At 44.1% G+C, this 26,521-nt stretch overlaps 3 protein-coding genes across 3 annotated transcripts in view; 2 read left to right on the top strand and 1 right to left on the bottom strand.

Annotated features, from left to right (window-relative positions):
* Positions 1 to 2,686: 2,686 nt before the first annotated feature.
* On the top strand, positions 2,687 to 5,342 carry LOC311242555 (uncharacterized protein). The gene is made up of 3 exons (XM_084331524.1): positions 2,687 to 2,804; positions 2,948 to 3,023; positions 3,685 to 5,342. Exons 1-3 carry the CDS (start codon positions 2,704 to 2,706, stop codon positions 4,744 to 4,746), a joined length of 1,239 nt encoding a protein of 412 aa, XP_084187650.1. The 5' UTR covers positions 2,687 to 2,703; the 3' UTR covers positions 4,747 to 5,342.
* Positions 5,343 to 10,229: 4,887 nt separating this feature from the next.
* The window catches only part of aurkb (aurora kinase B), a 34,694-nt gene continuing 18,402 nt past the window's right edge, over positions 10,230 to 26,521 (top strand). The window contains exons 1-5 of the mRNA XM_084331525.1: positions 10,230 to 10,327; positions 18,866 to 18,904; positions 19,200 to 19,278; positions 19,892 to 19,946; positions 24,713 to 24,901. Of these exons, the coding sequence (XP_084187651.1) occupies positions 10,322 to 10,327; positions 18,866 to 18,904; positions 19,200 to 19,278; positions 19,892 to 19,946; positions 24,713 to 24,901 (368 nt within the window). The 5' untranslated portion in view covers positions 10,230 to 10,321. The remainder of the gene's footprint in view (positions 10,328 to 18,865; positions 18,905 to 19,199; positions 19,279 to 19,891; positions 19,947 to 24,712; positions 24,902 to 26,521) is intronic.
* Positions 22,069 to 22,845, bottom strand: LOC311242557 (vacuolar-sorting protein SNF8-like; the record flags this gene model as incomplete). Its single annotated transcript, XM_084331527.1, has 1 exon — positions 22,069 to 22,845. The coding sequence occupies one exon, from the start codon at positions 22,843 to 22,845 to the stop codon at positions 22,069 to 22,071; it is 777 nt and encodes a 258-aa protein (XP_084187653.1).

Below are 26,521 nucleotides of genomic sequence, written 5' to 3'. Positions count from 1 at the left end.
GATGCAGACCAGAGAAAGACGTTTGTCTTGTTTACATCAGGGTCCCCCATTTTCAATTCATAGTGGAAACCAATGTAATCAAAAAAGTCAACCAACGAACAAGATTCTTGTACCGGATCTCCTCTCTGGTAAACAAGAATACCCTGAAGACTCTGGCAGGAGCACTCATTCAAGGGTACTACGACTATGCTTGCACCTCATGGTACCAAAGTACCTCAAAGGCAATAAAAACAAGATTACAAACATCACAAAACAACTACTGCTTGACCTTACTCCTAGAACCCACCTCACCCTTGCCCATTTTGACAACCTAGGATGGCTTAGAGTAGACGACAGTACAGCAACTTGCAATGGGCCTGGTCTACAAGATACACTACACCACTAAGATACCCATGTACATGTCGAAATACTTCCCAAAGGTCAGTGAATTCCACGACCACAACACCAGAGGGAGCTCCACAAATCATGTTCAAACCAGATTCGGCTCAAACAAGGGACTAAACACGTTTCGCAATTATGCCACAACAATGTGGAACGCCCTACCCACAGCTGTAAAGGAATGTGAATCCCCACTTTAAAAAAACGATCTCAAAGAGATCCCCCCACCCACCCAACCCCCTCCAATGTACAGTTTATTCCCCCTCGAATGTATATATATTTTTTATGATCTCTTTCTCATAAACAGTACTGTATTTGTATATCTTGTATGTCATAAATGTCAGGATGAAACTAAGCCTATATATCTGTATGTCATGTATGTCATAAATGTCTTGACGAATTGAAAATGGGGGACCCTGATGTAAACAAGACGAAAGTCTTTCTCTGGTCTGCATTCCCTTAACAATTGTTTGTATTGAGCCGTACTGTATTGTACCCATTCTGCAATCTGTTAATAAAGTTTTCAAGTATAATGTCATAGAACAGTGTCCGTTTTATATCAACGACAAAGAACAGTTCTTTGTATTTTTTTTTTATTCTTTTTTTAAACAAACATATAAACAAACATGACAACACACGATAAGATATACAAGCATTATTAACAGTGCACATCCAATGAAATCACCATTTAGTTAAATGTCTTATACAGGATAAACCCCTAATACCTGCTATCTAATACCCTACACACATATGCTCTAGCTCGCACCCCCCCCCAGACCCCCCATTGGATAATCCATCCATTATCCCTCGCTCCTAACCGACACTACCATTATATGCTAGCTTTTATTCTCTCCACCACTTCTAACCACATTGTCATTTTGGATTAATTGAGACCCAAAATTCTTGCTGTAGATATTTCTTGATAAATCACATCGAGATATGTAATAATCCAGACCTTTCGGCACATTTTTTCCGGTTGGAACCATTGTGATGCCATCAGCTTTTTAGCCACTGTGATACCAGATAAAAACAATCTCTTTAGCTGTGGATGTACTGCACACTCAAAAACATCATTCAGCAGTAATACAGAGGGGTGTACAGGTATATTCAGAGTTAAGAGATTTGATAATTGCTGGGTCACCTCTTTCCAGAATATCTTAACTGGTGGGCAGTCCCAGTACATGTGCATAAATGTCCCCTCGTCCCCATTTGTGCATAAGGAGCATTTGGAGTCTTGTTTAAGACCCATTCTGTTCAGTCTTATAGGAGTCAAGTATGTCCTGTGAATATAGTTAAGATTGATTTGTTGATGGTCCGGGTTCCTTGATGTAAATCGAACATTTGCCCAGGCTTCTTGCCAATCAAAATCTTTTTCCAGGTCTGGTATATCCCTCCTCCAGACTGAGTCTAGGTGGAGGGTTTCATACGAGGACGTTAGTAATTGATGATAAAAATCTGAAACAAAACCTCTCGATGTCTCTCTTTCATAGAAGAATTTGTGGTATCTGTGGTGTTCAATTGTATCTTTAATGGAACACCGTGAGCCTTCAAACATAACAATAACTGTGCGTAAAAGTAATATGTGGACTCGGTGAGATTAATTTTTTTGCGTATTTCTTCATAACTACAAAAACCCTGTTTGTTGAAAACATCACCTAATGAGTGTATGCCTTGCTTTTCCCATATAGGGAATCTTATAGGTCGTTTTCCAATCAAGAGTGCATTGTTGAATAAGGGAGTATGATTATGCCATTTATGTGGGTTAGAATATTTTTTTTGTGTTTCACACACAGACGGATCGCATGAGTAATTATGGGGCCAAATTTCCGTTCGCATTGCTTAATTGATCATTTAGTGTATGCTATGTCCTTCAGTCTATGTGGAGCTACTATATTTTCTTCTAAATGTATCCAGGATACTAATGCTTGGGGATCAAACCATGTTGTCAATGGTCTAGTGTACGCCTTAAAATAGTGGACAAATCTGGAAATGCCATACCAGAACAGTTCTTATCGGGAAATTGCAGAGTGAAAAGATTGCACTAAAAATAACTGACATATTGCAAAGAAATTCTGGAGAAGTTTGTCTGAAGAGTTTATTTTATTTTCTGAGAACAACGGGTTTATTTGATAGGATTTAGAGAACCTCCAGATCCACACTCCTTGCCAGTAGATGGCGGCAATGCTCATGGAAGGTGGTGGGAACCGACCTGCTCGGTACTGTCGCCGCCGCAGCGCCTGTTTCTCCGGGGCTGTAACGCACGGTGCGTCGCCGTATCGGGTCCGTGTGCAAACAAACCTCTCTGGCCGTAGTGTTGTTTACAAAATGGATGATTTCAAACCCTGCAACCTGGACTACTTCCCCGAGAACATTCTAATTGACATCCTATCATACCTCAGTGTGCGAGAGCTCGTTAGAGCCGCGAGGTAACGTCGGCCCAACGGTTATTATTCGCAGATCTATTCCGTCTGCAAAGAAAGTCATAATATAATCTCCTTTGTCATCATGACTCCTTTCATGTGCCCAGCAGGGAGCTCTGATAGTGATTCATGTCCTGGTGTTGTTTCAGGGTGTGTAAGAGATGGAGACGACTAGTGAAAGACCAGAGACTGTGGAGACTTGTTGATCTCACTGCTTGGAAAGGGGTAAGAATGAACCTGGTTACGTTGTCGTTTAGCTTTGCTCCTTAAAGAGGCTTACCACACCAGATAAACACCATAAAGCCCTTTTACACGAACCAATAGCTAAAGAGGAGTAAGAAAACATGCTCCCTATATAACTGACATTATTATAGAATCTGCTAACGGAAAGAAAAATACTCTTGCCTGATGCTTGTAATTATTAAACTGTTATAGCCTACTGGCCCCTGTAAATGTCCCATAACCCCCTCCAATGTACAGTTTCTTTCCCCTCAAATGTAAATACTCTCTTTTAGAAACTGTCTCTTAAACAGTACTGTATATTAGTATATCTGGTATGTCATACATGTCTGGATGTAACAGTACTGTTTATCTGTATGTCGTGGTATGTCATAAATGTTATGATGAATTGAAAATGGGGGACCCTGATGTAAACAAGATGAAAGTCTTTCTCTGGTCTGCATCCCCTTAACAATTGTGTATATTGAGCCGTACTGTATTTGTACCCATTCTGCAATCTCTTAATAAAGTTTTCAATCAATCACACACTATCATAACTGTCCTTTATGGAAGTTGTTGGTTGCTTAACCCAACTTGCTCTCCCTTCCCTCCTATGTGTCCATTCTTCAACTTGCGCTCCCTGCCCTCGGTGTCCATTGTGGGTCAGGTGACATCCCGCATTCTCTGGGTACTTCTACGCCAGTACCTGGGTTGTGGTCTGAGATGCCTGCGGTTGCGTGGTTTGCTGCTCTCTGCCCGTGGTGGGGTCTTTCTATCAGAGTCTTGGCTCAAAGTCTTGTCCACCAAATGCCCGCGGCTCCGAAAGCTGTATCTGCTGCACGCAGACTTGAGAGGTCTGCCCAGTTGCCAGCTCCTGCCCCCGACATTGCAGGTCCTAGAGCTGCGTGGCTGTGAGCTACCGGCTGGCTTCTTCACCCAGAGCCTCTCCGCCGCTCCGGAGGAGAAGGGAGAAGCGGCGGCGGCCGGCGGGGGCCAGCAACGAGGACGGGGCCAGGCGGGGAAAAGGGCCGCCCCCCCTCTGGGCATCACCATCGAGAGGCTGGTCCTCAACAACGTGCCCTCGTTCACGGACCAGCATCTACAGAGTCTGGCGTCGTGGGCGCGGCTCGGCCGCCTGGAGCTCCGCGACACGTTCCGCGTGACCGCCGACGGCCTCCGGAGCTGCGCGGCCCGGGAGACGGGCGCCGGCGTGGAGGGCCTCTCCAGACTCAAGTTCCTGGAGATAGGGATCACGGCGCGGCAGGGCTACCAGCTGCACATGGCCTCCCTGGGGCTGGGCGCCGGCTGGCTGGGCCTGGAGCAGCTGAGCCTGGGGGGGAAGGAGGTGGGGCCGGGCCTGCTGTGCGCCAGCCGCCTGAGGGACCTGCGGGGCCTGCGCCTGTGGGCCTGCACGCTCAGCGAGATGCAGGTGCTGCGGAGCTGCCGGATGCTGCGGGAGCTCCGGGCGCTGGAGTTCCTGGAGGTGTTCTTCAAGGCCCGGCGGACGACGCCTGAGGAGGCGGAGGGGGGGGAGGGCGGCGGGCGGGAGGAAGGGAGCGACGGCGGAGGAGGCGAAGCCACCGGTGGGGACGGCGAAGACGACGGCGACGACAAGAAGAAACCCGACACCAACGACCCTCTGCCGAACCTCCGCCGCTCGCTGGCCGCCTTGTTGCCGCGCTGCTCGCTAGTGTTCACCAACTGCTCCGTTCAGCTGACGTCAGACTAGAGACGACACACGCCACCTAGTGTTCACCAACTGCTCCGTTCAGCTGACGTCAGACTAGAGACGACACACGCCACCTAGTGTTCACCAACTGCTCCGTTCAGCTGACTTCAGACTAGAGACGACACACGCCACCTAGTGTTCACCAACTGCTCCGTTCAGCTGACGTCAGACTAGAGACGACACGCCACCTAGTGTTCACCAACTGCTCCGTTCAGCTGACGTCACACTAGAGACGACACACGCCACCTAGTGTTCACCAACTGCTCCGTTCAGCTGACGTCAGACTAGAGACGACACACGCCACCTAGTGTTCACCAACTGCTCCGTTCAGCTGACTTCAGACTAGAGACGACACACGCCACCTAGTGTTCACCAACTGCTCCGTTCAGCTGACTTCAGACTAGAGACGACACACGCCACCTAGTGTTCACCAACTGCTCCGTTCAGCTGACGTCAGACTAGAGACGACACGCCACCTAGTGTTCACCAACTGCTCCGTTCAGCTGACTTCAGACTAGAGACGACACACGCCACCTAGTGTTCACCAACTGCTCCGTTCAGCTGACGTCAGACTAGAGACGACACACGCCACCTAGTGTTCACCAACTGCTCCGTTCAGCTGACTTCAGACTAGAGACGACACACACGCCACCTAGTGTTCACCAACTGCTCCGTTCAGCTGACGTCAGACTAGAGACGACACACACGCCACCTAGTGTTCACCAACTGCTCCGTTCAGCTGACGTCAGACTAGAGACGACACACGCCACCTAGTGTTCACCAACTGCTCCGTTCAGCTGACGTCAGACTAGAGACGACACACGCCACCTAGTGTTCACCAACTGCTCCGTTCAGCTGACGTCAGACTAGAGGCGACACACGCCACCTAGTGTTCACCAACTGCTCCGTTCAGCTGACTTCAGACTAGAGACGACACACGCCACCTAGTGTTCACCAACTGCTCCGTTCAGCTGACGTCAGACTAGAGACGACACACACGCCACCTAGTGTTCACCAACTGCTCCGTTCAGCTGACTTCAGACTAGAGACGACACACACACCACTTCAGACACAGGGCTGGGCAACAATTAGTCTAAATATTATCGTCGATCATCTTTCAGTGGGATAATATCGTGCTGAAATTATGATATTGTGATATAGTGGTTCACAATGCGGCCCCGTCTAGATATGAACAAAAACTTCTCACATACTGAGATATCTAAAATATTTGGAGGAACTTTTTTAAATGACAGAATTTCCGTTTTTAATAATATCACACTTTACACGATCGCACACTTCAGCGCCGTGAATATCAATTGGATTATTTCATGTGTGATTTAGTTTACGTGAGCAGATATCGATATTAAAAATAGTAAAAGAAAAAGAAATCCCTGTGAATATTGTGATATATATATATATGAATGTCTTCCATGTCGCCCAGCCCTGTTCAGATGCATGTCTTGCACTACTGCTAGACAGAGCAGTAACACTTCCTCTCTCGCCCCAATACCTGCGTACCTTCATTCAGTCTCAAATACTACCGGCATTAAATGAAAATGTAGGCCTAGCAGCTGCACGTGTTGTTTTTTAACACATACTCTTGAACCTCCGTTGTGGTTTAAAAGAAAAGAGGAAATAGTGCAAGACTCTGAACGGGTGTACGACGAGCAGAACCCGCCCCCTCGCCAAGTCATCCAATCACAAACCCGTCTGTTATAAGTAGGTGTTTGGATTTGGGTGCGTTCAGCCGGTCCTCGTAAAGTCTGAAAGTTCTGAGTTTACCGCGCCCGGAAGTCGTACTCGGAACGGCTGACCGAATGCCAGTGGTAAACTTGGGCAAGTTCCGTTATACCTCAAGTTAACAAGCTGTGACTCATCAGGTGACCTTTCACCTTTTGTGGTGCAAAACATACTTTATTATGAACATCATCCTGAAATATGATATCGACTTACTAATAGAAATGTATCAAATTATTGCAACACAAAATAAAAACCAAGCGCTCATCACCTCATATATATACGACTTGGTCTCGTGGTAAATTCACGAGTCGGCGAGGACCGACCGAACGCACCGTAGGTGTCTCGGTGTTTCAGGAAGCACAGTATATGATAATGCCATATAGGTCTCGTATGTCAGCACTCAACCTGGAACCCTCATTGAATCACCCTATATTAACTCTTTGTGCCTAAACCATGTTCTTTTAGAGAGAGAGAGTGAGAGAGAGAGGGACCAATGAAAGCTACCCAAAAAAACAACAAGACAAGAGTCTTGCTTGGCTAGAGAGGAAACGCAAAAGGTTGTAACAGCCATAGCGGGTTTGAAGGAAGAAACGCATGGACGACCCGTATACTTCACCCGAATTGTGTTCCTCGTGCAATGCTAGTTTCAGATGCTATAAATTATGAATGGGAAATTAAGACTTTTCTTTTCTATTTTGAATAAACCGATCCAAAAGTATGAGGTATTTGTGTCTTATATGATGTTGGCGTTGTGTGAAAAGTAACGGTGTGTCTCTGGTTTGAGTGTTTTTTCTTGTGTTTACCTGAATTGAAGCTCCTTCATCACTTGCCCGTTACTGCACATTGCACCTTGTCTTGCGACTGTCCAAAAGAAACATGTTTTAAGCGAAGAGCACGGCCAGTATGTGTCTTCTCTCTCCACACTAGTTAGCGCTGGAGAGGTCTGGCTGAACCTATTATCATTCTGCTATAGGGGGAGAACAAACGCTCTTCTTTAAACCAATCACAATGATCCGGGATGTCGCAGATAGCGGAAGGGGAGGACAATTCTGAAATAGTCGGCCAATGGCATGCTTATACCCACAGTGTCACAGCTGATCCAGACTAGTATGTGTCTGAGGTATTATTTATATCATATTTAGCCTCCAAGTAGGGCTCGCAGGCCAATGTGTGCTGTCCACAAGATTCTTGTTGGCCCTGTGAAATATGCAAGAGAGTGATAAGATATTCCATATCAATGTAATATATTTGAGGAGTGTTTTTTTTAAGTGATAGTTGTGATTTCTGGAACACTATATATTTCTTACTTAGCAATGACAATGTTGATCAGTAGAATCCTTTCTCAGCACAATCCAAGTTGTTCCTCTTACTAGCTATGGCTAGTTGGCCACAAAATCAATGCAAAATCAATGGGGGCAAGCTCCTGTCTGTATAAGTTGACTGAAGCTAATTGAAATTTACGCCACAGCGCACACAAAGTCGATTTTTATGACACGTTTTTTTCTCAAAATCTGAACTGAGCCGAGCACCCAGAGCCCCCACCCGCCCCCGCCCGACCGCCAGGCCCCCGGCCCACGAGAGCCCCAAGCCCAGGTCCGCAGAAGGCCTAAGCACCACGCCTCAATGGCCCCCGACCCCCCGCGACCCCAAGCCCGGTGCCCCCCCGCCCTGGAGACCAGACCGCCCGGCCACGACGGCCGAGGACCCCAGGAAACCCTGCCCCCCCCACACCAATCCCACAACACGCAAGGCCCCCCCTCCCCCGGGTCGAACCGCCGGAACGATGGCCCCTCCCCCCGACCCCACTGTCCCTTTAATATCTTAATACATGTTATTCTGTTACGTGTCTAAATGGTCAATTTAACCCTTTCACAACCACACTACAGAAGGTTAACCCTTTCACTACCACACTACAGACAGTTAACCATCTGTAGTGGTAGTGAAAGGGTTAACCCTTTGGTAGTGTGGTAGTGAAAGGGTTAAATGACGCTCTTTGGTCTGCAGCCCTCAACCTGCCATGTTAACGCTTTCACTACCACATTACAGAAGGTTAAACTTTCACTACCACACTACAGACAGTTAACAGTCTGTAGTGTGGTAGTGAAAGGGTTAACCTTCTGTAGTGTGGTTGTGAAACAGTTAACCATTTGTCGTGTGGAAGTGAAAGGGTTATCCTGTGGTGTCGCAGTGAAAGGGTTAACCCTTTGGTAGTGTGGTAGTGAAAGGGTTAAGTCTCACAGCCAGGGTTTCTTCTGTGCTCTAATGAATGCAGTAGCTATTATGATGTTTGATATACGTTTTATATACTTTGTATAGTTATGATATATATACTGTATAGTTATAGCTATACTGCACACACACATGTAATAGGCTCTGTTTAACTGAATGATGGCACATTTTGCAGATGTAATTCACAGGTGGAGTTTGCTAGGCTATCATCTCTCATGTATTGATTCGAAGTCAGTCACTACTACAATATAGGCTGAGCCACATGTGATAATAAATTAGGCTACCTTAGATAAAATGACTTCAAATAAATCATATAATGTGAAAAATCTATACAATTCTCAGATTCTGTATAGCTTTGTTAATGGAAACACACATGAAATGTATAAACAATCTTTCTATCGTTTGTACTTTCTCTGTATGTTAAATGGATATTTTCACTCTAGTAGAAAAAATCAGCAGTCTTATCTCTGTCTCAGGTCATCTACAAGTAAGCTAATGACCCTGTCGTCAGCTGTCAACACCATCATTCCTCCCAGGTATCCGGCTTCTCATTCACTTCCATTCATTTATTTTAAAGGACCAAGTCTAAATATAATACTTCTGAAGTATAAATAAACTATACAGCAATATTATTCTGTATTCAAAAGTAATACATCTGTAAACACATCAAATGCCAAAACAAACATTGACTCAGAATTGTCTGTTTTATTTTAATCTGTATATCAGTCGTTTGTTTACTCTTCATACGTATAATATTTAGACGTGGTCCTCAAAATGAATGGAAGTGGATGAGGAGCCTGGGATGAATGGTGGTGTTGATAGCAGATGCCAGGGACAGCAGTAGCTGCAGCTTCCTTGTAGATGTACTAACAGAGTTAATAGTCTACGAACAGGTCGAAAAGTACCTTGTGGAAAAAAAGCTAATCTACGAATTCCAATCTGGCTTCAGAACATCCCACTCCACTGACATGACATGCCTTCTCTACTTGAACAACCACATCAAACAAGAGGTGGACATGGGCAAATACTGCGGCATGGTCATCATGCTGGACCTCCAAAAGGCTTTCGACACTGTCAATCACTCTATTCTGATTGACAAGCTAAAAGCAATTGTTTTTTTTGATAGTTCATCAGTGAGCTGGATGCAATCCTACCTGGAGGGGAGAGAACAGATGGTGGAGGTGAACGGTACACTACTTTCTCTGTTCTGCATCCCCTTAACAATTGTGTGTATTGAGCCGTACTGTATTGTACCCATTCTGCAATCTGTTAATAAAGTTTTCAATCAAATCAATCAATAATATACATAGAGCACTATTGTTTGGGGTTGGGGGGGATTTGCTCCCCTTACCTGGCTTTTTCATAATTTGTTGCTCTGTGTGAAACTGCTGAAACAAGTTATACTAAAGTGATATATCCCTTTAAAATTTGACTGACGGCTACATTCACCAATCATCCTCGAAACGCATTACTTCGCAGTTCGCACCACCCACCCAGGCTTTCCTGGCCAATAAGAGGGACCGTGGCTTTTTGAATCGGTTGGCGGCTGAGCGACACGACGCCCGGCTCTCTGTTCAACACTTTCACCGTTTCTTCCTTCTTCAAGATGCAGGTGAGCTTTTTATTTGGTCGATACGACAACGTGGTTTATTATTCGCCTTTTTTTTAACATCTCACATTAACTAGCGTTATTTCCGTGAGACTTATATATCGGTGTTCGTTTCCTAGTATAGGGTTAGCTCCATGGCTAACCGCCGTTAGCTGGTTTAACAACTTTGTTTGTTTTGTGCGTTTTATTAAGTCGAGCTAACGTTAGATTACATTATGAACTGTATTGAAACCAAGTGAATAAGCATAGTTGGTTGTTAGTTAGTTGTAGCGTTAGTATCGCTAGTAACTAACATCCATTACACGGATCCATTGTCATAAATGTATAGATGTAGCAGTACTGTCTATCTGTATGTCATATATGTTACGATGAATTGGAAATGGGGGACCCTGGTGGAAACAAGACGAAAGTCTTTCTCTGGTCTGCATCCCCTTAACAATTGTATGTATTGAGCTGTACTGCACTGTACCCATTCTGCAATCTGTTAATAAAGTTTTCATTCATTCATTCATTCATTGTCTCCACGTCAGTTTATTATAATGTGTTCTTCAACCAGCAGTACTAGATATCTAGCTGTTGTTTCTGCAAAGGCACGATGACGTTAGTGTACAAAAGAAACTGACAGTCCGTCAAATTCCTAACCGTTCAGTGGTGGATCAGTGTGTATGTAGCCCCATGTAGGTGGATCAGTGTGTATGTAGCCCCATGTAGGTGGATCAGTAGCCCCTTTCGTGACTTTCGGTTTGCAAGCCTGTGGCTTTTGTGACCGGAGTCACTTGCCCACCCGCCCCGATCACCCAGTAGCGAAACGACCAAGCGTCGTCAAGGGGCTCGCGGTGTGTCAAGAATACATCAGATCTGAATTTCAAAGATACCCAGCGTACAATATGGGTCTAACACAGCTTCACGATGGGGTCTGGAAGCTCGGAGTTGCTAATAAACAGTTTAAAACATTGTTACTCGACGAGTGGTATTTACAGACCGAACGTCCATCTCCGCCGTTGGTGTCACAGCGCATGCGCACCATGCCGCGTTCACGTTACTGGGAAGAAGCGGAAGAACCAGAGGACATCTCGTTGCTACAACTAGGAAGCCTTCACGCTTTGACTCTATATATATCTATGGATGAAACGCCCACATCCATACTTCCGCAATTCGTGACGCGAAGTGGGAGATATGGGGTCTATAAAAGAATCCCATATGTCCTAGTAGGAATTACCACTAGGAGGCTGACGTGAATGGTTTTTCCCAGTCGGAAACTGGTTCTTCCGCTTCTTCCCAGTAACGTGAACGCGGCATGGTGCGCATGCGCTGTGACACCAACGGCGGAGATGGACGTTCGGTCTGTAAATACCACTCGTCGAGTAACAATGTTTTAAACTGTTTATTAGCAACTCCGAGCTTCCAGACCCCATCGTGAAGCTGTGTTAGACCCATATTGTACGCTGGGTATCTTTGAAATTCAGATCTGATGTATTCTTGACACACCGCGAGCCCCTTGACGACGCTTGGTCGTTTCGCTACTGGGTGATTGGGGCGGGTGGGCAAGTGACTCCGGTCACAAAAGCCACAGGCTTGCAAACCGAAAGTCACGACAGGGGCTAGTGGATCAGTGTGTATGTAGCCCCATGTAGGTGGATCAGTGTGTATGTAGCCCCATGTAGGTGGATCAGTGTGTATGTAGCCCCATGTAGGTGGATCAGTGTGTATGTAGCCCCATGTAGGTGGATCAGTGTGTATGTAGCCCCATGTAGGTGGATCAGTGTGTATGTAGCCCCATGTAGGTGGATCAGTGTGTATGTAGCCGCATGTAGGTGGATCAGTGTGTATGTAGCCCCATGTAGGTGGATCAGTGTGTGTAGGAGTGTAGCCCCATGTAGGTGGATCAGTGTGTGTAGCCCCATGTAGGTGGATCAGTGTATGTAGCCCCATGTAGGTGGATCAGTGTATAATGTAGCCCCATGTAGGTGGATCAGTGTGTATGTAGCCCCATGTAGGTGGATCAGTGTATAATGTAGCCCCATGTAGGTGGATCAGTGTGTGTAGCCCCATGTAGGTGGATCAGTGTGTATGTAGCCCCATGTAGGTGGATCAGTGTATAATGTAGCCCCATGTAGGTGGATCAGTGTATAATGTAGCCCCATGTAGGTGGATCAGTGTGTGTAGCCCCATGTAGGTGGATCAGTGTGTGTAGGAGTGTAGCCCCATGTAGGTGGATCAGTGTGTGTAGCCCCATGTAGGTGCTGTCTGTAGGCAGCAAGGTACTGTCTATGTAGCGGCTGTAGCCCCATGATTGTAGGTGAATGAATGAAAACTTTTAACAGATTGCAGAATGGGTACAATACAGTACGGCTCAATACACACACTTGTTAAGGGGATGCAGACCAGAGAAAGACGTTTGTCTTGTTTACATCAGGGTCCCCCATTTTCAATTCATAGTGACATTTATGACATACATGACATGCAGGTATTTAGTACTATTACATTTGTGACATATACCATATTCAAATATACAGTACTGTTACCCATAGATCCTGACAGAGTATGATGGGGAGGGGACTGTACATTAGGAGGGGGTGGGAGAGAAATATACATACGGTGGGGAGAGAATATATACATACGGTGGGGAGAGAATATATACATACGGTGGGGAGGAGACTGTCTATTAGGAGGGGGTGGGGGGGGTTTGGACATTTACGGTAGCCAGTTTCGAATTGCAGCCTCCCGTAGGTGCTCTTTAAGAGCGGTTTTGAATGTGGGTAGGGATTCACATTCCTTTGCTTTGGGTAGGGCGTTCCACATTGATGTGGCATAATTGCAAAACGTGTTTAGTCCCTTGTTTGAGCCGAATCTGGGTTTAACATGATTTGTGGAGCTCCCTCTGGTGTTGTGGTCGTGGTATTCACTGACCTTTGGGAAGTATTTTGACATGTACATGGGTACCTTAGTCGTATAGTGTATCTTGTAGACCAGGCCCATTGCAAGTTGTTGTACTCTGTCGTCTACTTAGAGTAGACGACATCCAGTAGGTTGTCAAAGTGAGCAGGGGTGAGGTGGGTTCTAGGGGTAAGGTCAAGTAGAAGTCTGACCAGTTTGTTTTGTGATGTTTGTAATCTTGTTTTTAGCGCCTTTGAGGTGCTTTGGTACCAGAGGTGCAAGCATAGTCGTAGTACCCTTGAATGAGTGCTCCTGCCAGTGTCTTCAGGGTATTCTTGTTTGGGTTGGGCATCGTTTGGATTTGAACGATTCCGATTCAATTTCTCCATTTCGATTCCTGTTCTAAACGATTCTCGATTCCGATTCTTTGAGGTGCAGGTCAAAACAGGTCACAGCTTATTTCGCTGGAGTTTTTTTTATTTATTTTTTTATCTTTGATTTTTTTCATACTATTCACATTGTCAGTTGACTTGATACAGTTTAATTTGGTTGCTGTACTGTAACTAGGGTATTAATTAACAAAGTAATTTTATTTTTATAATTTTTTTAAGTTAGGAACCGGTTCTAATAGGTGCCCAACCCTACTTACCAGAGAGGAGATCCGGTACAAGAATCGAGTTCGTTGGTTGACTTTTTTTATTACCTTGGATGCCATTTTGTCACAGGAAAGATTTGCCTCTAGGATGGAACCTAGGTATGTAATTTCATCTTTCCTTGTGACAATATTGTCACCCACTGTAACTGAGAAGCTGTCGGTCTTGCTGAGTTTGTTATTTGATCCGAAGAGAATGGACTCTGTTTTACCCAGGTGTAATTAGGGCTGCACGATTAATCGATTTAAAATCGAAATCGCGATTTGGAATGATGCAATTATCAAATCGAAAAAAAATTATCGCATTTTTATATATACCGGTATATATTTTTTTACATTTATTTAACTAGGAAGTCCCATTAAGATACAAGATCGGTTTGGGAGAGGGAGGTAAGGGGTTTTAGATTGTGTGTTGTGAAGTTTAGACTTCAGAGAGGGAGAGTAAAGTACAGAAAAAAAGGTACCGTTGGGTACCGGTATCGATTCCCAGGTAAAAAGAAACATTTTCAGGCTCGGTGTCCCGAAAAGACCCACCGCGCGTAGGCCAGATGCAAGCCGCATTTGACAATAACCCTCTGTGGGGCTACTTAATTTTTTTTTATAATCTCAAATTTTATCGCAATCACAATATCTGTCAGAAAAATCGCAATTAGATTATTTCCCAAAATCGTGCAGCCCTAGGTGTAATGATAGTTTGTTATCAGCGAGCCAGGTGCAGATTCTGCCGAGTTCAGAGCTGAGGGTTTTTTCAACCTGTAACTTGTCCTTGTCAGAGACCAGCAGGGCTGAGTCGTCCGCGAACAAGAACAAGTTGCAGTCACAAGCTGATGACATGTAATTTGCATAAATTAGGAACAGTAGCGCGGACGGTCCTAGTATGCTTCCTTGTGGAACACCACAGCTCACTGTGAGGGGGGTGGATAGAGTAGTACCGTTTACCTCCACCATCTGTTCTCTCTCCTTCAGGTAGGATTGCATCCAGCTCACTGATAAACTAACAAAACCAATTGCTTTTAGCTTGTCAATCAGAATGGAGTGATTGACAGTGTCGAAGGCCTTTTGTAGGTCCAGCATGAATGACCATGTTGCAGTATTTGCCCGCATCCACCTCTTGTTTGATGTGGTTGTTCAAATAGAGAAGGCATGTGTCAGTGGAGTGGGATGTTCTGAAGCCAGATTGGAATTTGTAGATTAGATTTTTTTCCGCCAGGTACTTTTCGACCTGTTCGTAGACTATTTTCTCCATGACTTTCGAGATGGAGGTAAGAATAGAAACAGGGCGGTAGTTGCCTGGGTCAAATTTGCTGCCCTTTTTGTGCAGAGGGGTCACTCTCGCAATTTTGAAGTCCTTGGGGACGTGTGCCTGTTTTATGGAGAGGTTTATTATGTGTGTGATGACTGGGGTGATGGCGGCTGCTGAGTCTCTGAGGAATTTGGAGGGGATGTTGTCATGGCCAGTGGCCTTGTTAGGTTGGAGGGCGCTCAGTTTTTTGAGTACCTCATCGGTTGTTACCATTTCTAGTTTGAAGTCGTCTTTGCGGACCCCTAGGTTTTTGTAGTATGCTACTATGTGTTCTACCCCATAATGCCCTGAGTGGGAGGGTAGTTTGTTTACCAGTATTGTGGCTATGTTTGTGAAGAAGATGTTTAAGTAATTGGCTACATCCAGTTTGTATGTGATGAGCGTGTTGTCTGTCTTTATGTTTATGTTTGAGAATCTGGTTTTAAGTTTTTTACTGCAGCCTAGTTGATTATTGAGTAATTTCCAAAGTTCACATGGTTTGTTCTTGTTTTCCTCAGTTTTGTCATTGATGAAATATTTTTTTGCGGTTTTGATCAATGTGCTGTCTGTAGGCAGCAAGGTACTGTATATGTAGCCCCATGTAGGTGCTGTCTGTAGGCAGCAAGGTACTGTATATGTAGCCCCATGTAGGTGCTGTCTGTAGGCAGCAAGGTACTGTATATGTAGCCCCATGTAGGTGCTGTCTGTAGGCAGCACGGTACTGTATATGTAGCCCCATGTAGCAGGGCTGTACGCTAAGCTTTTTCACTAGGGGCACACTTGCCCCTAAATGAGAAATTTAGGGGCAAAAAATATTTTTTAGGGGCAAATTTTTTAATAACAATTTTACCATTATAGTGAAAAAAAATATGTTCCTCCTGCCTCATTACTGTGGTCCTTTTATTTAACATTTAAGTGCTTTTGTTGTCAGGTTTGTATCTTTTATAATGAACCAACTGAACTTCATATTACCACTAGGGATGGGAATTGATAGGATTTTATCGATACGATTCCATTATCGATTCTGCTTATCGATTCGATTCTTTATCGATACCTGATCAATTTATAATTTAAATAAATAAATTGGAAATGCAACAGAACTACATTTAGTCATTTAGCTGACGCTTTTATCCAAAGCGACTTACAAGTTCTGTACGACAAGCCATCAGGAAGGGCACAACTCTATCAGCTGAGCAACAATGTTCATCAAAGTGTTGAGTGCTACAGTGTAGGTTAGTTTATTAGGACAAGTGCATGACAGTACGGTTAGTTAGGGTTAGATATATATTTTTTTATTCAGATAATGGTTGAAGAAGTGCGTCTTTAGTCGACGGCGAAAGATTGGACGTGATTCGGCTGTCCTAACTGGGGTGGGTAGTTCATTCCACCATTGTGGGGCAAGGACTGAGAATAGGCGACTTCTCTTTGATGACCCTCCCGGAGCTCGGATAGGAGTAGGTCTGAGGCGGCCAGAAGATGCAGAGCGTCGGGGTCTAAGCTGGTTAGAATAACAACATGCAACTTGACATTTCTGATTGTCATTTATTGTTGAGCCCCCATGTCAGAAAAATACAAAAACTGTAAAAAATAAAACATTAACTATAGCCTACACTTAAATAAAATAATGTATTTGAGATTCTCTTAAAATGTTTTTATTTTTTTATTATTATTATTATTATTATTATTATTATTATTATTATTACGAATTTAATCTATTGAATAACAGGTTGTTATTCCTCTGACTTCTGTCTCTCACTCACACTCTCTCTCACACACACACACACACACACACACACACACACACACACACACACAGAGAGAGAGAGAGCTCCCTCCCCGGGCCCCTGTCCTTTAAAGTATTGGCTTGTGTTGCTACACGGACACATTTGTATGTTGCACCACTCTTCCTGGCTTACAGAGACTAGTAAACAAGCACTCACGTCTCATTATATGTGAACTAAAGAGTACAAGGTTTACACAACAGCCCCCACCCCTTGTTTTATTGTATTTGTACCTGTACTACCTGCTGTCAGCTGTTTATATCTCTCTGTGAGTTTGATTAGCTAGCGTTAGCTAGCGTTAGCTAGCGTTAGCTCCGCGGCTAACCCTGAACTAAATCAATGACTAGGTTCTAAAGCATTTCGAGTAGTTTTCACTGCACATAGAAGTAGCCAAACAGCGGGAGCATTTCGGGAGTATATAACCAAAACCCAGGCAATTTCGAGCCCTTGGCTTGCCTTAAGGAATCAAATAGTCTGCCATTAGCTACATGCTAACATGCTAACGTTAGAACGGTCGGGAAAACCTGGCAGCGATAAGGGAATTGAAAGTCACAGGCACGCGATTCCAGGTGCCTGTGACTTTCTATGAAGAAATGAGCTATGAAGAAACTTTACTTTTCGTCATAGCTAAATCAGACAGTCAGCCAGTCTATCAGAGTGAGTGCTCAGCCTTGGATAATTTAGGAGTGAAATGCGAATGCAAGGCTTGAAATCACTACTCGCAAGCCCGCCCCCAAATATTATTTACTAATCGCAACGGCCAATTAAAGGGGCAATTCGCGATAATCTCATCGCAGTGTACAGCCCTGTGTAGGTGCTGTCTGTAGGCAGCACGGTACTGTATATGTAGCAACCTGGTAGGTGCTGTCTGTAGGCAGCACGGTACTGTATATGTAGCCCCATGTAGGTGCTGTCTGTAGGCAGCACGGTACTGTATATGTAGCCCCATGTAGGTGCTGTCTGTAGGCAGCACGGTACTGTATATGTAGCCCCATGTAGGTGCTGTCTGTAGGCAGCAAGGTACTGTATATGTAGCCCCATGTAGGTGCTGTCTGTAGGCAGCAAGGTACTGTATATGTAGCCCCATGTAGGTGCTGTCTGTAGGCAGCACGGTACTGTATATGTAGCCCCATGTAGGTGCTGTCTGTAGGCAGCAAGGTACTGTATATGTAGCCCCATGTAGGTGCTGTCTGTAGGCAGCACGGTACTGTATATGTAGCCCCATGTAGGTGCTGTCTGTAGGCAGCACAGTACTGTATATGTAGCCCCATGTAGGTGCTGTCTGTAGGCAGCAAGGTACTGTATGTAGCCCCATGTAGGTGCTGTCTGTAGGCAGTAAGGTACTGTATGTAGCCCCATGTAGGTGCTGTCTGTAGGCAGCAAGGTACTGTATGTAGCCCCATGTAGGTGCTGTCTGTAGGCAGCAAGGTACTGTAGCCCCATGTAGGTGCTGTCTGTAGGCAGCAAGGTACTGTATATGTAGCCCCATGTAGGGCTGGGCGATATAACGATAACGATAAATATCGCGATATATTTTAATAATCGACATAATGTATATGTAGCCCCATGTAGGTGCTGTCTGTAGGCAGCAAGGTACTGTAATGTAGCCCCATGTAGGTGCTGTCTGTAGGCAGCAAGGTACTGTATATGTAGCCCCATGTAGGTGCTGTCTGTAGGCAGCACGGTACTGTATATGTAGCCCCATGTAGGTGCTGTCTGTAGGCAGCAAGGTACTGTATATGTAGCCCCATGTAGGTGCTGTCTGTAGGCAGCAAGGTACTGTAGCCCCATGTAGGTGCTGTCTGTAGGCAGCAAGGTAATGTAGCCCCATGTAGGTGCGGTCTGTAGGCAGCAAGGTACTGTAGCCCCATGTAGGTGCTGTCTGTAGGCAGCAAGGTACTGTCGACCTAACTCATGTCTGGTCATATTAACTGTGTATTTCTCTGCAGAACAAGGAAAACAACGATCCCAAATGTCTCCAAAGACCAGTGAGTTTAAACATAATTTCTGACTTATTATAACAAAATTATAATTAGTTTCATAATAATTTAGTGGGTTAGTGATATCCTTTCCAATGACTCTACAGACCTATTGAAATGAATGTAGTCATTATGAAGTTAAAAGTAGCCTTTCATGACTTGTTGTGTCAGTCACCATGGATATATGAGAACACCTGGAGTCATGCACTGTCTACCAGGGAGTATATTCCTGATTTCCTGTTCCTCTCCAATGATGATAACTAAGACATTTTGTGGTGTGTTTTAAAAAAAAAATTATTAACAGCTGACAACGCCAACAACATCTGTGGGCCCACAGCGGATTCAAGTGATCCGTCCTGAGACGTCCAAAAATGTGATCACAGGTAAATCCCCCCCCATACACACCTGTATAGACCGGTTTCACTGGAATTCTGTTGCTAGGGAACAGTTTGGACCCAAATGTATCCATTTGTTTTGGTTAAAACTTAAAAGATATCTTGGAAGCCTGTCGTAGGAGAAACCCCAACTCTTCTTTCTCGGCCCTTCCTCTGTTTTTTTATGTTTTGCAGTTTTGACCACAGATGCACATGATCCTCCAAAATGGCGTCCGTAGCGCCTGTCTAAATGCCCGTCCACTTCCCTGGTCCTATCCTCAATGCCATCGACGCAGCTCATTGTCGTCATGACGATCCCTACTTTTTTTTTTATTCCTGTCAATGGCCTTCCCAAGATGTCTGCAATATTGAGGTTGCAAGGCTTTTGATTATAGTCTGTTGACTAATCTATACCTACTAGTATCTACTGCCTTCACTGTCTACAATGGCTTTGCATCACTTATATTGTCAATGTCATGTCAATGCACTTTATTGTTACATTTGCACTCTGGTTAGATGCTAACTTCTTTTCATTGTGCTGTACGATGAGGATACATTTGAATCTAATCTAATAACTGAAGTGGACTACACACAAGTAACTGGACTATATCACTGTTTGTAGGGCCTGGGAGAGAGCCAGTCGTCTCGTCTTCCAGTTCTTCTGCAAAGCCTTCAAAGTGAGTTAACAACCCCTTCCCTGTTTTAAAGGCTGTATTTCAAATGTAAGTATGTTATGCCCCCCTGTGGTCACTCAGTGGAAGGGCGAAACGGAAGGCAACAGGCATTATGGGTGAGGGTGCAGCGACACAAAAAGGCAACACATGGATCAAGGAGGACTATCGGTGGCACCAAATGAAATACAAAAAAATAATAACCCACCCCCCCTTGACAGGTGCTAGTGGGTAGACCTTTCAGGGCTGTACACTGCAACGAGGTTATCGCAAATTGCCCCTTAATTTGGCCCGTGCGAGTGGAAAATAATATTTGGGGGCAACCTTGCGAGTAGTGATTTCAACCCTTCATTCGCATTTCACTCCTAAATTAATCCATACAAATTGGATAAAAAAAATAATAAAACATTAGCCTACCACCAGGGCTGTACAGTGCGACATAATGTTGCGGTGCTATGAAAAAATCTGTCGGCAATGAATGAATTTACTGCGATAGCCCCCGTCCTGTGCGAGAAAAAAAGATTTGCGTGTGAAGTGAATCTGGGCCCCGCTATTCTACTTGGTAGTTGTAGTCTATTGTGCGATTAAATACCATGTCCCCATCTGCGTAGAGTCTATACATCCAACACCAAATCCCATAATTCCTAGCGAACAATCGAATCTGAATGTGGGCTATTGCAGCAGCATCGCCAAAGAAGTACTTCCTTTCAATACGTTTAAGCCGCTAATTTTGCTCTGCAAGAAGAACGGAGCGGATATCAGTCCATCTTATGACAACCACGTCCGATGTGGAGAGATGGTAAGAGACCATAGCCGATTAAATTAAGTCGGATCTGGCAGTGATGATTGACGGGGACACACTTCTAACAAATGTCAGCCATGCATTAGGTGAGTAGCCCACTATTAGGACGTGAAATACTGTCTACTTAAATTTCCCTCCGGGGATCAATAAGGGATCAATAAAGTATCAACCTATCTATCTATCTATCTAATAATGAGACAAAATATGCAAATAAGATAATACTAATAATTGTCACGGTTCCCCGTATGAAAGTGGCGTGCAACTTACTGCTGGTAAAATCACTGTTTATTTCTCGTTTTGCATAGTATTACATTCCTCTTCTATAAACAATCAAAGAGCCTCATACGGGTCAATTAAACCTTTTTGATTAGTCTTTCCTTCGAGCTAAGTTGAACTGAACATTTCACTGTCAAAAGCGCAAACTTAAACAAGGTTGCGTCGCACCACGGTTTTCAAAATTAAGGTCAGATATACACATACCGTAGTAGGCCTCTCAATTCTTATAAAAAAAAGTCCCGGATATACATAAAACATTAATTGGCATAGATCTCTATAAATGGCCCAACACATTGATCACTTTAGCCACACCCTGAAACCAGTAACATCACAAATATGAAGCAGGTAATTACCCATCAAAATAATAAACCTTTCATGGGGTTATTTACAATAATAATAATTAATTTAATTTATAAAGCACTTTTCATTGTGAAACAAAGGTATGCAGTTTCTTGTCGTCCTGATTAATCCAATGGTGTGTGTGTGTTGTGGTGATCTCATTCAAGGAGCACTACACAAGCGCGCACACACACACAGTTTGTTGTTTTTGTTCTATTAGTGATTTACACACTTTCTCAGTTGGTTGATTATAAAAGATACAAACCTGAAAACAAACGCACTTAAATGTTAAATAAAAGGACCACAGTAATGAGGCAGGAGGAACATATTGTTTTGCACTATAATGGTAAAATTGTTATTAAAAAATGTGCCCCTAAAAAATATTCTGTAACATTTTGTAAAAGAAAATAACTGCCATCGACAACATAGTATTTAACGGATATGATCTGTACTGCAGTGAAGGGTGAGCAAAACCACACGTCCTGCTTTCAGTCACCCCTTTAAAGCTGAGTCATGTGCACTTTGCAACCCAAGAAGTCCGCTTGGCAGAGATTCCTCCTTTGACGCCTGTAAAATCTCTCAGGCGGAGAATTGATTGCCTGGTGGTAACCCCTGGTGAGAGCAGCCAAGAGTCCCATCAAGTGACCCATCTCCCTTTACAAGAAAATTTGTTTACAAACAAGCATCCCCAAGTCCTAAGTCATCCGTTTTTTAAGGGGTCATCTGATTGGCCTCCTCGCGTGCGACATCACGGGAAGTCAGTTCTGAGAAGAGCGCTGGCAGCCAGTACTGTGGTTCCCCTGGGGCTTGAGAATCCAGCCAAGCCAAGCCCTCCTTCAGCAAGTGATCTAGCACGTGACAAGCCCGTTCTTTCTCCCATTTCAGATTAGCCTTGATCTCGCTCACTGTGACATAGCCCTTCTTCTCGGCCAGCTGTAGAACCACAGTGTGGTCCATGTTGAGTTCTGCTGGTACTGACTGCACCAGATAAGACCCGCCGACAGGGATCATCCCAAAGCCGTTCCCCATTACTTTCAGCGTCTTTATGGCTCTCACCAAGTCATCTTGGCTTACATCCTGAGCATATTTCCCCCTTCCCTTCAACACTCGGTGATGGAGTTCATCCAGTGTAATCAGCCCTCCATTTCTGTGTTTGAGCGCAAGACACACTTCAATAATCTGTACGCCCAGCTCATAATAGAAGTCCCCCACACCGAGCATCTCAGACCAAAATCCTTTACCAGAGGCAAGTGGATCAACGCCAATGGTGGCGCACATCTCCTGAAACTGTACCCGGAACTTGGAACTCTTGCGGATCTCTTGTTTGTGCTTGCTGGCAAATTCCTCCAGGTTAGACTTGAATGTATCCAGTTGTTTTGACATCTGCTTAATTTGATCTTCAGCAAGAACATTACCTCTTTCCTTATACCTGGCCTCTGCCAGCTTCTTTTTGGCAATAGCTCCCGCACCCACTCCTCTCCGATGCATTTCGCAGCTGTCTCTGCGAAGTGTGAACAAATGTATTTGGATTCGCAAAATAATACGCTGGTATGGTGATGATATTCCTTACTAATTTTATAGCTCACAGGCTACCTGGTCTTAATATGGAATATGCTATGCTAAATAATTATCTAACTTTGACGCACGTGTCTTTCGAATATAATATACCATGCAAAAATGTCTGAAATATACAAATTCTGAATAATAAAGGTTCATTTCCCAACAGTTACTGATTTCTTTCTATGTGAAGGAGTCAGGAAGTAAAGTACTTATTTGCTGGTACAACAACAAGACTGAGACAGCTGAGTATGATTACTGCCATCTACTGTCCAGAAAATGAAATATAAGCCTACATTATTAGTATAATAAGAACAAAATGTTTATACGCCCAATAAAAAAGTATTGTGAGGCCCTCACATTAGTAACAAAACTGTATTTTCCCAGTCTCCAAAATCACTGCCGACTCGACACATGAAAATTCCTTCGTAATGTGAAATCCGTAAATCCACTTGCTGGTTCCCGGCTTCAGTCCATTGTTGAGTCCATCCGTTCAGTCCGGTTGAATATGGATACTGCTGTTCTGAGAGAACGTCAGCTTATAGAGACACAAATGTTCTAGAAGGTTTGGTTATGACATCATACGGTGCCATCACGAATGTTCCAGGACGTTCTATTATGATGTCATACTGTGGTTCCAGAATGTTTTATGTTCTAGAAAGTCTATTATGACATCACCACAAACGTTCTAGAATGTTCTATGTTCTAGAATGCTCTATTATGACCAATACGACGGTTCAATGACTTTATCTGAATCCTATCAATATTAAAACATTCATATAATACAATAACCTAAATATATATAGCTTTGGCTCTTACACCGGCCCCTAATTGTCCTTCTAATCTAGAAACAATTACTAACTACTAAAACACAAGGAGCCAAACCAAATACTATTTCAACTGATAAGTGTCTCTGCTGCGGGATGACCAATACCTGGTGCCAGAGGTCACTAGTACATGGCACACCGTAGGAGGACGGTCTTTACCACCGCCTCATCAGGGCTGTACACTGCGACGAGGTTATCGCAAATTGCCCCTTAATTTGGCCCGTGCGAGTGGAAAATAATATTTGGGGGCAACCTTGCGAGTAGTGATTTCAACCCTTCATTCGCATTTCACTATGAAAAAATCTGTCGGCAATGAATGAATTTACTGCGATAGCCCCCGTCCTGTGCGAGAAAAAAAGATTTGTGTGTGAAGATTGATTGATTTTATTTAGACATAAACATATACAGATCACATGAGTATTTGCTTTGTCAGGGTGAAACTGGTGGATTAACGTAATTCACACACTGAAGTTGGAACTGTCTATAGGTTGCGGGGTCCGGGGACGATGTAGCGTGTTGTACCTTCTCGACTACTATCTTGTTGATAACATTGCAGGCAATAGCTTTAGCTACTAACGCTATCATAGCATCATGATCTGTAATGTGTCAACTGGACAACGCCAGCCTCGCCTGCCAACGCCATATAGATAGCGAACGTTAACGTTTGCAAACGAAGTCAACGTCATCCAGCTGACACCACAGATCTAGATATGACAACAACGTTAGCTAACGCTAATGCTAATGCTAACGAGAGGGACACGTTAATGTAGTCAGCGTAGCGGGAGGCAGCACTTGATTGGCATTGGCAAGAGTTTATCTCATTCTATATCACGGCACTTATATTGGAAGCCGGCCTGTATTTGTCTCCATGTATCAAACCCCGGCCATTATAAGAGGCCCGTCCTTTATTCGAGTACCCTCCACTATTAGAGGATTTACGGTATAATACTATGATTCCTGTGTTCATCCAGGAAATTCTCCATCCAAGACTTTGATGTGGGTCGACCCCTGGGGAAGGGCAAGTTTGGCAACGTCTACCTGGCGAGGGAGAAGAGTCGGCAGCACATTGTGGCCCTGAAGGTTCTGTTCAAGTCCCAGCTGGAGAAGGAGGGGGTGGAGCATCAGCTGAGGAGGGAGATAGAGATCCAGTCCCACCTCAGGTTAGTGTTTATTATCTCTAGATCCAGTCCCACCTCAGACTAGTGTTTATTATCTCTCTAGATCCAGTCCCACCTCAGGTTAGTGTTTATTATCTCTAGATCCAGTCCCACCTCAGGTTAGTGTTTATTATCTCTCTAGATCCAGTCCCATCTCAGGTTAGTGTTTATTATCTCTCTAGATCCAGTCCCACCTCAGGTTAGTGTTTATTATCTCTAGATCCAGTCCCACCTCAGGTTAGTGTTTATTATCTCTCTAGATCCAGTCCCACCTCAGGTTAGTGTTTATTATCTCTAGATCCAGTCCCACCTCAGGTTACTGTTTATTATCTCTCTAGATCCAGTCTCACCTCAGACTAGTGTTTATTATCTCTCTAGATCCAGTCCCACCTCAGGTTAGTGTTTATTATCTCTAGATCCAGTCCCACCTCAGGTTAGTGTTTATTATCTCTCTAGATCCAGTCCCACCTCAGGTTAGTGTTTATTATCTCTCTAGATCCAGTCCCACCTCAGGTTAGTGTTTATTATCTCTCTAGATCCAGTCCCACCTCAGGTTAGTGTTTATTATCTCTCTAGATCCAGTCCCACCTCAGGTTAGTGTTTATTATCTCTAGATCCAGTCCCACCTCAGGTTAGTGTTTATTATCTCTCTAGATCCAGTCCCACCTCAGGTTAGTGTTTATTATCTCTAGATCCAGTCCCACCTCAGGTTAGTGTTTATTATCTCTCTAGATCCAGTCGCACCTCAGGTTAGTGTTTATTATCTCTCTAGATCCAGTCCCACCTCAGGTTAGTGTTTATTATCTCTCTAGATCCAGTCTCACCTCAGGTTAGTGTTTATTATCTCTCTAGATCCAGTCCCACCTCAGGTTAGTGTTTATTATCTCTCTAGATCCAGTCCCACCTCAGGTTAGTGTTTATTATCTCTCTAGATCCAGTCCCACCTCAGGTTAGTGTTTATTATCTCTCTAGATCCAGTCCCACCTCAGGTTAGTGTTTATTATCTCTCTAGATCCAGTCCCACCTCAGGTTAGTTGTTTATTATCTCTCTAGATCCAGTCCCACCTCAGGTTAGTGTTTATTATCTCTAGATCCAGTCCCACCTCAGGTTAGTGTTTATTATCTCTAGATCCAGTCCCACCTCAGGTTAGTGTTTATTATCTCTAGATCCAGTCCCACCTCAGGTTAGTGTTTATTATCTCTAGATCCAGTCCCACCTCAGGTTAGTGTTTATTATATCTCTAGATCCAGTCCCACCTCAGGTTAGTGTTTATTATGTCTAGATCCAGTCCCACCTCAGGTTAGTGTTAATTATCTCTAGATCCAGTCCCACCTCAGGTTAGTGTTTATTATCTCTAGATCCAGTCCCACCTCAGGTTAGTGTTTATTATCTCTAGATCCAGTCTCACCTCAGGTTAGTGTTTATTATCTCTAGATCCAGTCTCACCTCAGGTTAGTGTTTATTATCTCTAGATCCAGTCCCACCTCAGGTTAGTGTTTATTATATCTCTAGATCCAGTCCCACCTCAGGTTAGTGTTTATTATCTCTCTAGATCCAGTCCCACCTCAGGTTAGTGTTTATTATCTCTAGATCCAGTCCCACCTCAGGTTAGTGTTTATTAT

The sequence above is a fragment of the Notolepis coatsorum genome (genome assembly GCF_963971535.1).
Source record: "Notolepis coatsorum genome assembly, chromosome: 16".
Lineage (NCBI taxonomy): Eukaryota > Metazoa > Chordata > Actinopteri > Aulopiformes > Paralepididae > Notolepis > Notolepis coatsorum.
The sequence above is the reverse complement of the archived record's forward strand: the minus strand, read 5'-3'. Positions and strand labels throughout refer to the sequence as shown.

Coding starts and splice junctions, on each gene's coding strand:
- LOC311242555 (XM_084331524.1), top strand. CDS start 2,704: ATGGATGATTTCAAACCCTGCAACCTGGACTACTTCCCCGAGAACATT. Junction 2,805..2,947: donor GAGCTCGTTAGAGCCGCGAG/GTAACGTCGGCC, acceptor GTGTTGTTTCAG/GGTGTGTAAGAGATGGAGAC. Junction 3,024..3,684: donor ATCTCACTGCTTGGAAAGGG/GTAAGAATGAAC, acceptor ATTGTGGGTCAG/GTGACATCCCGCATTCTCTG.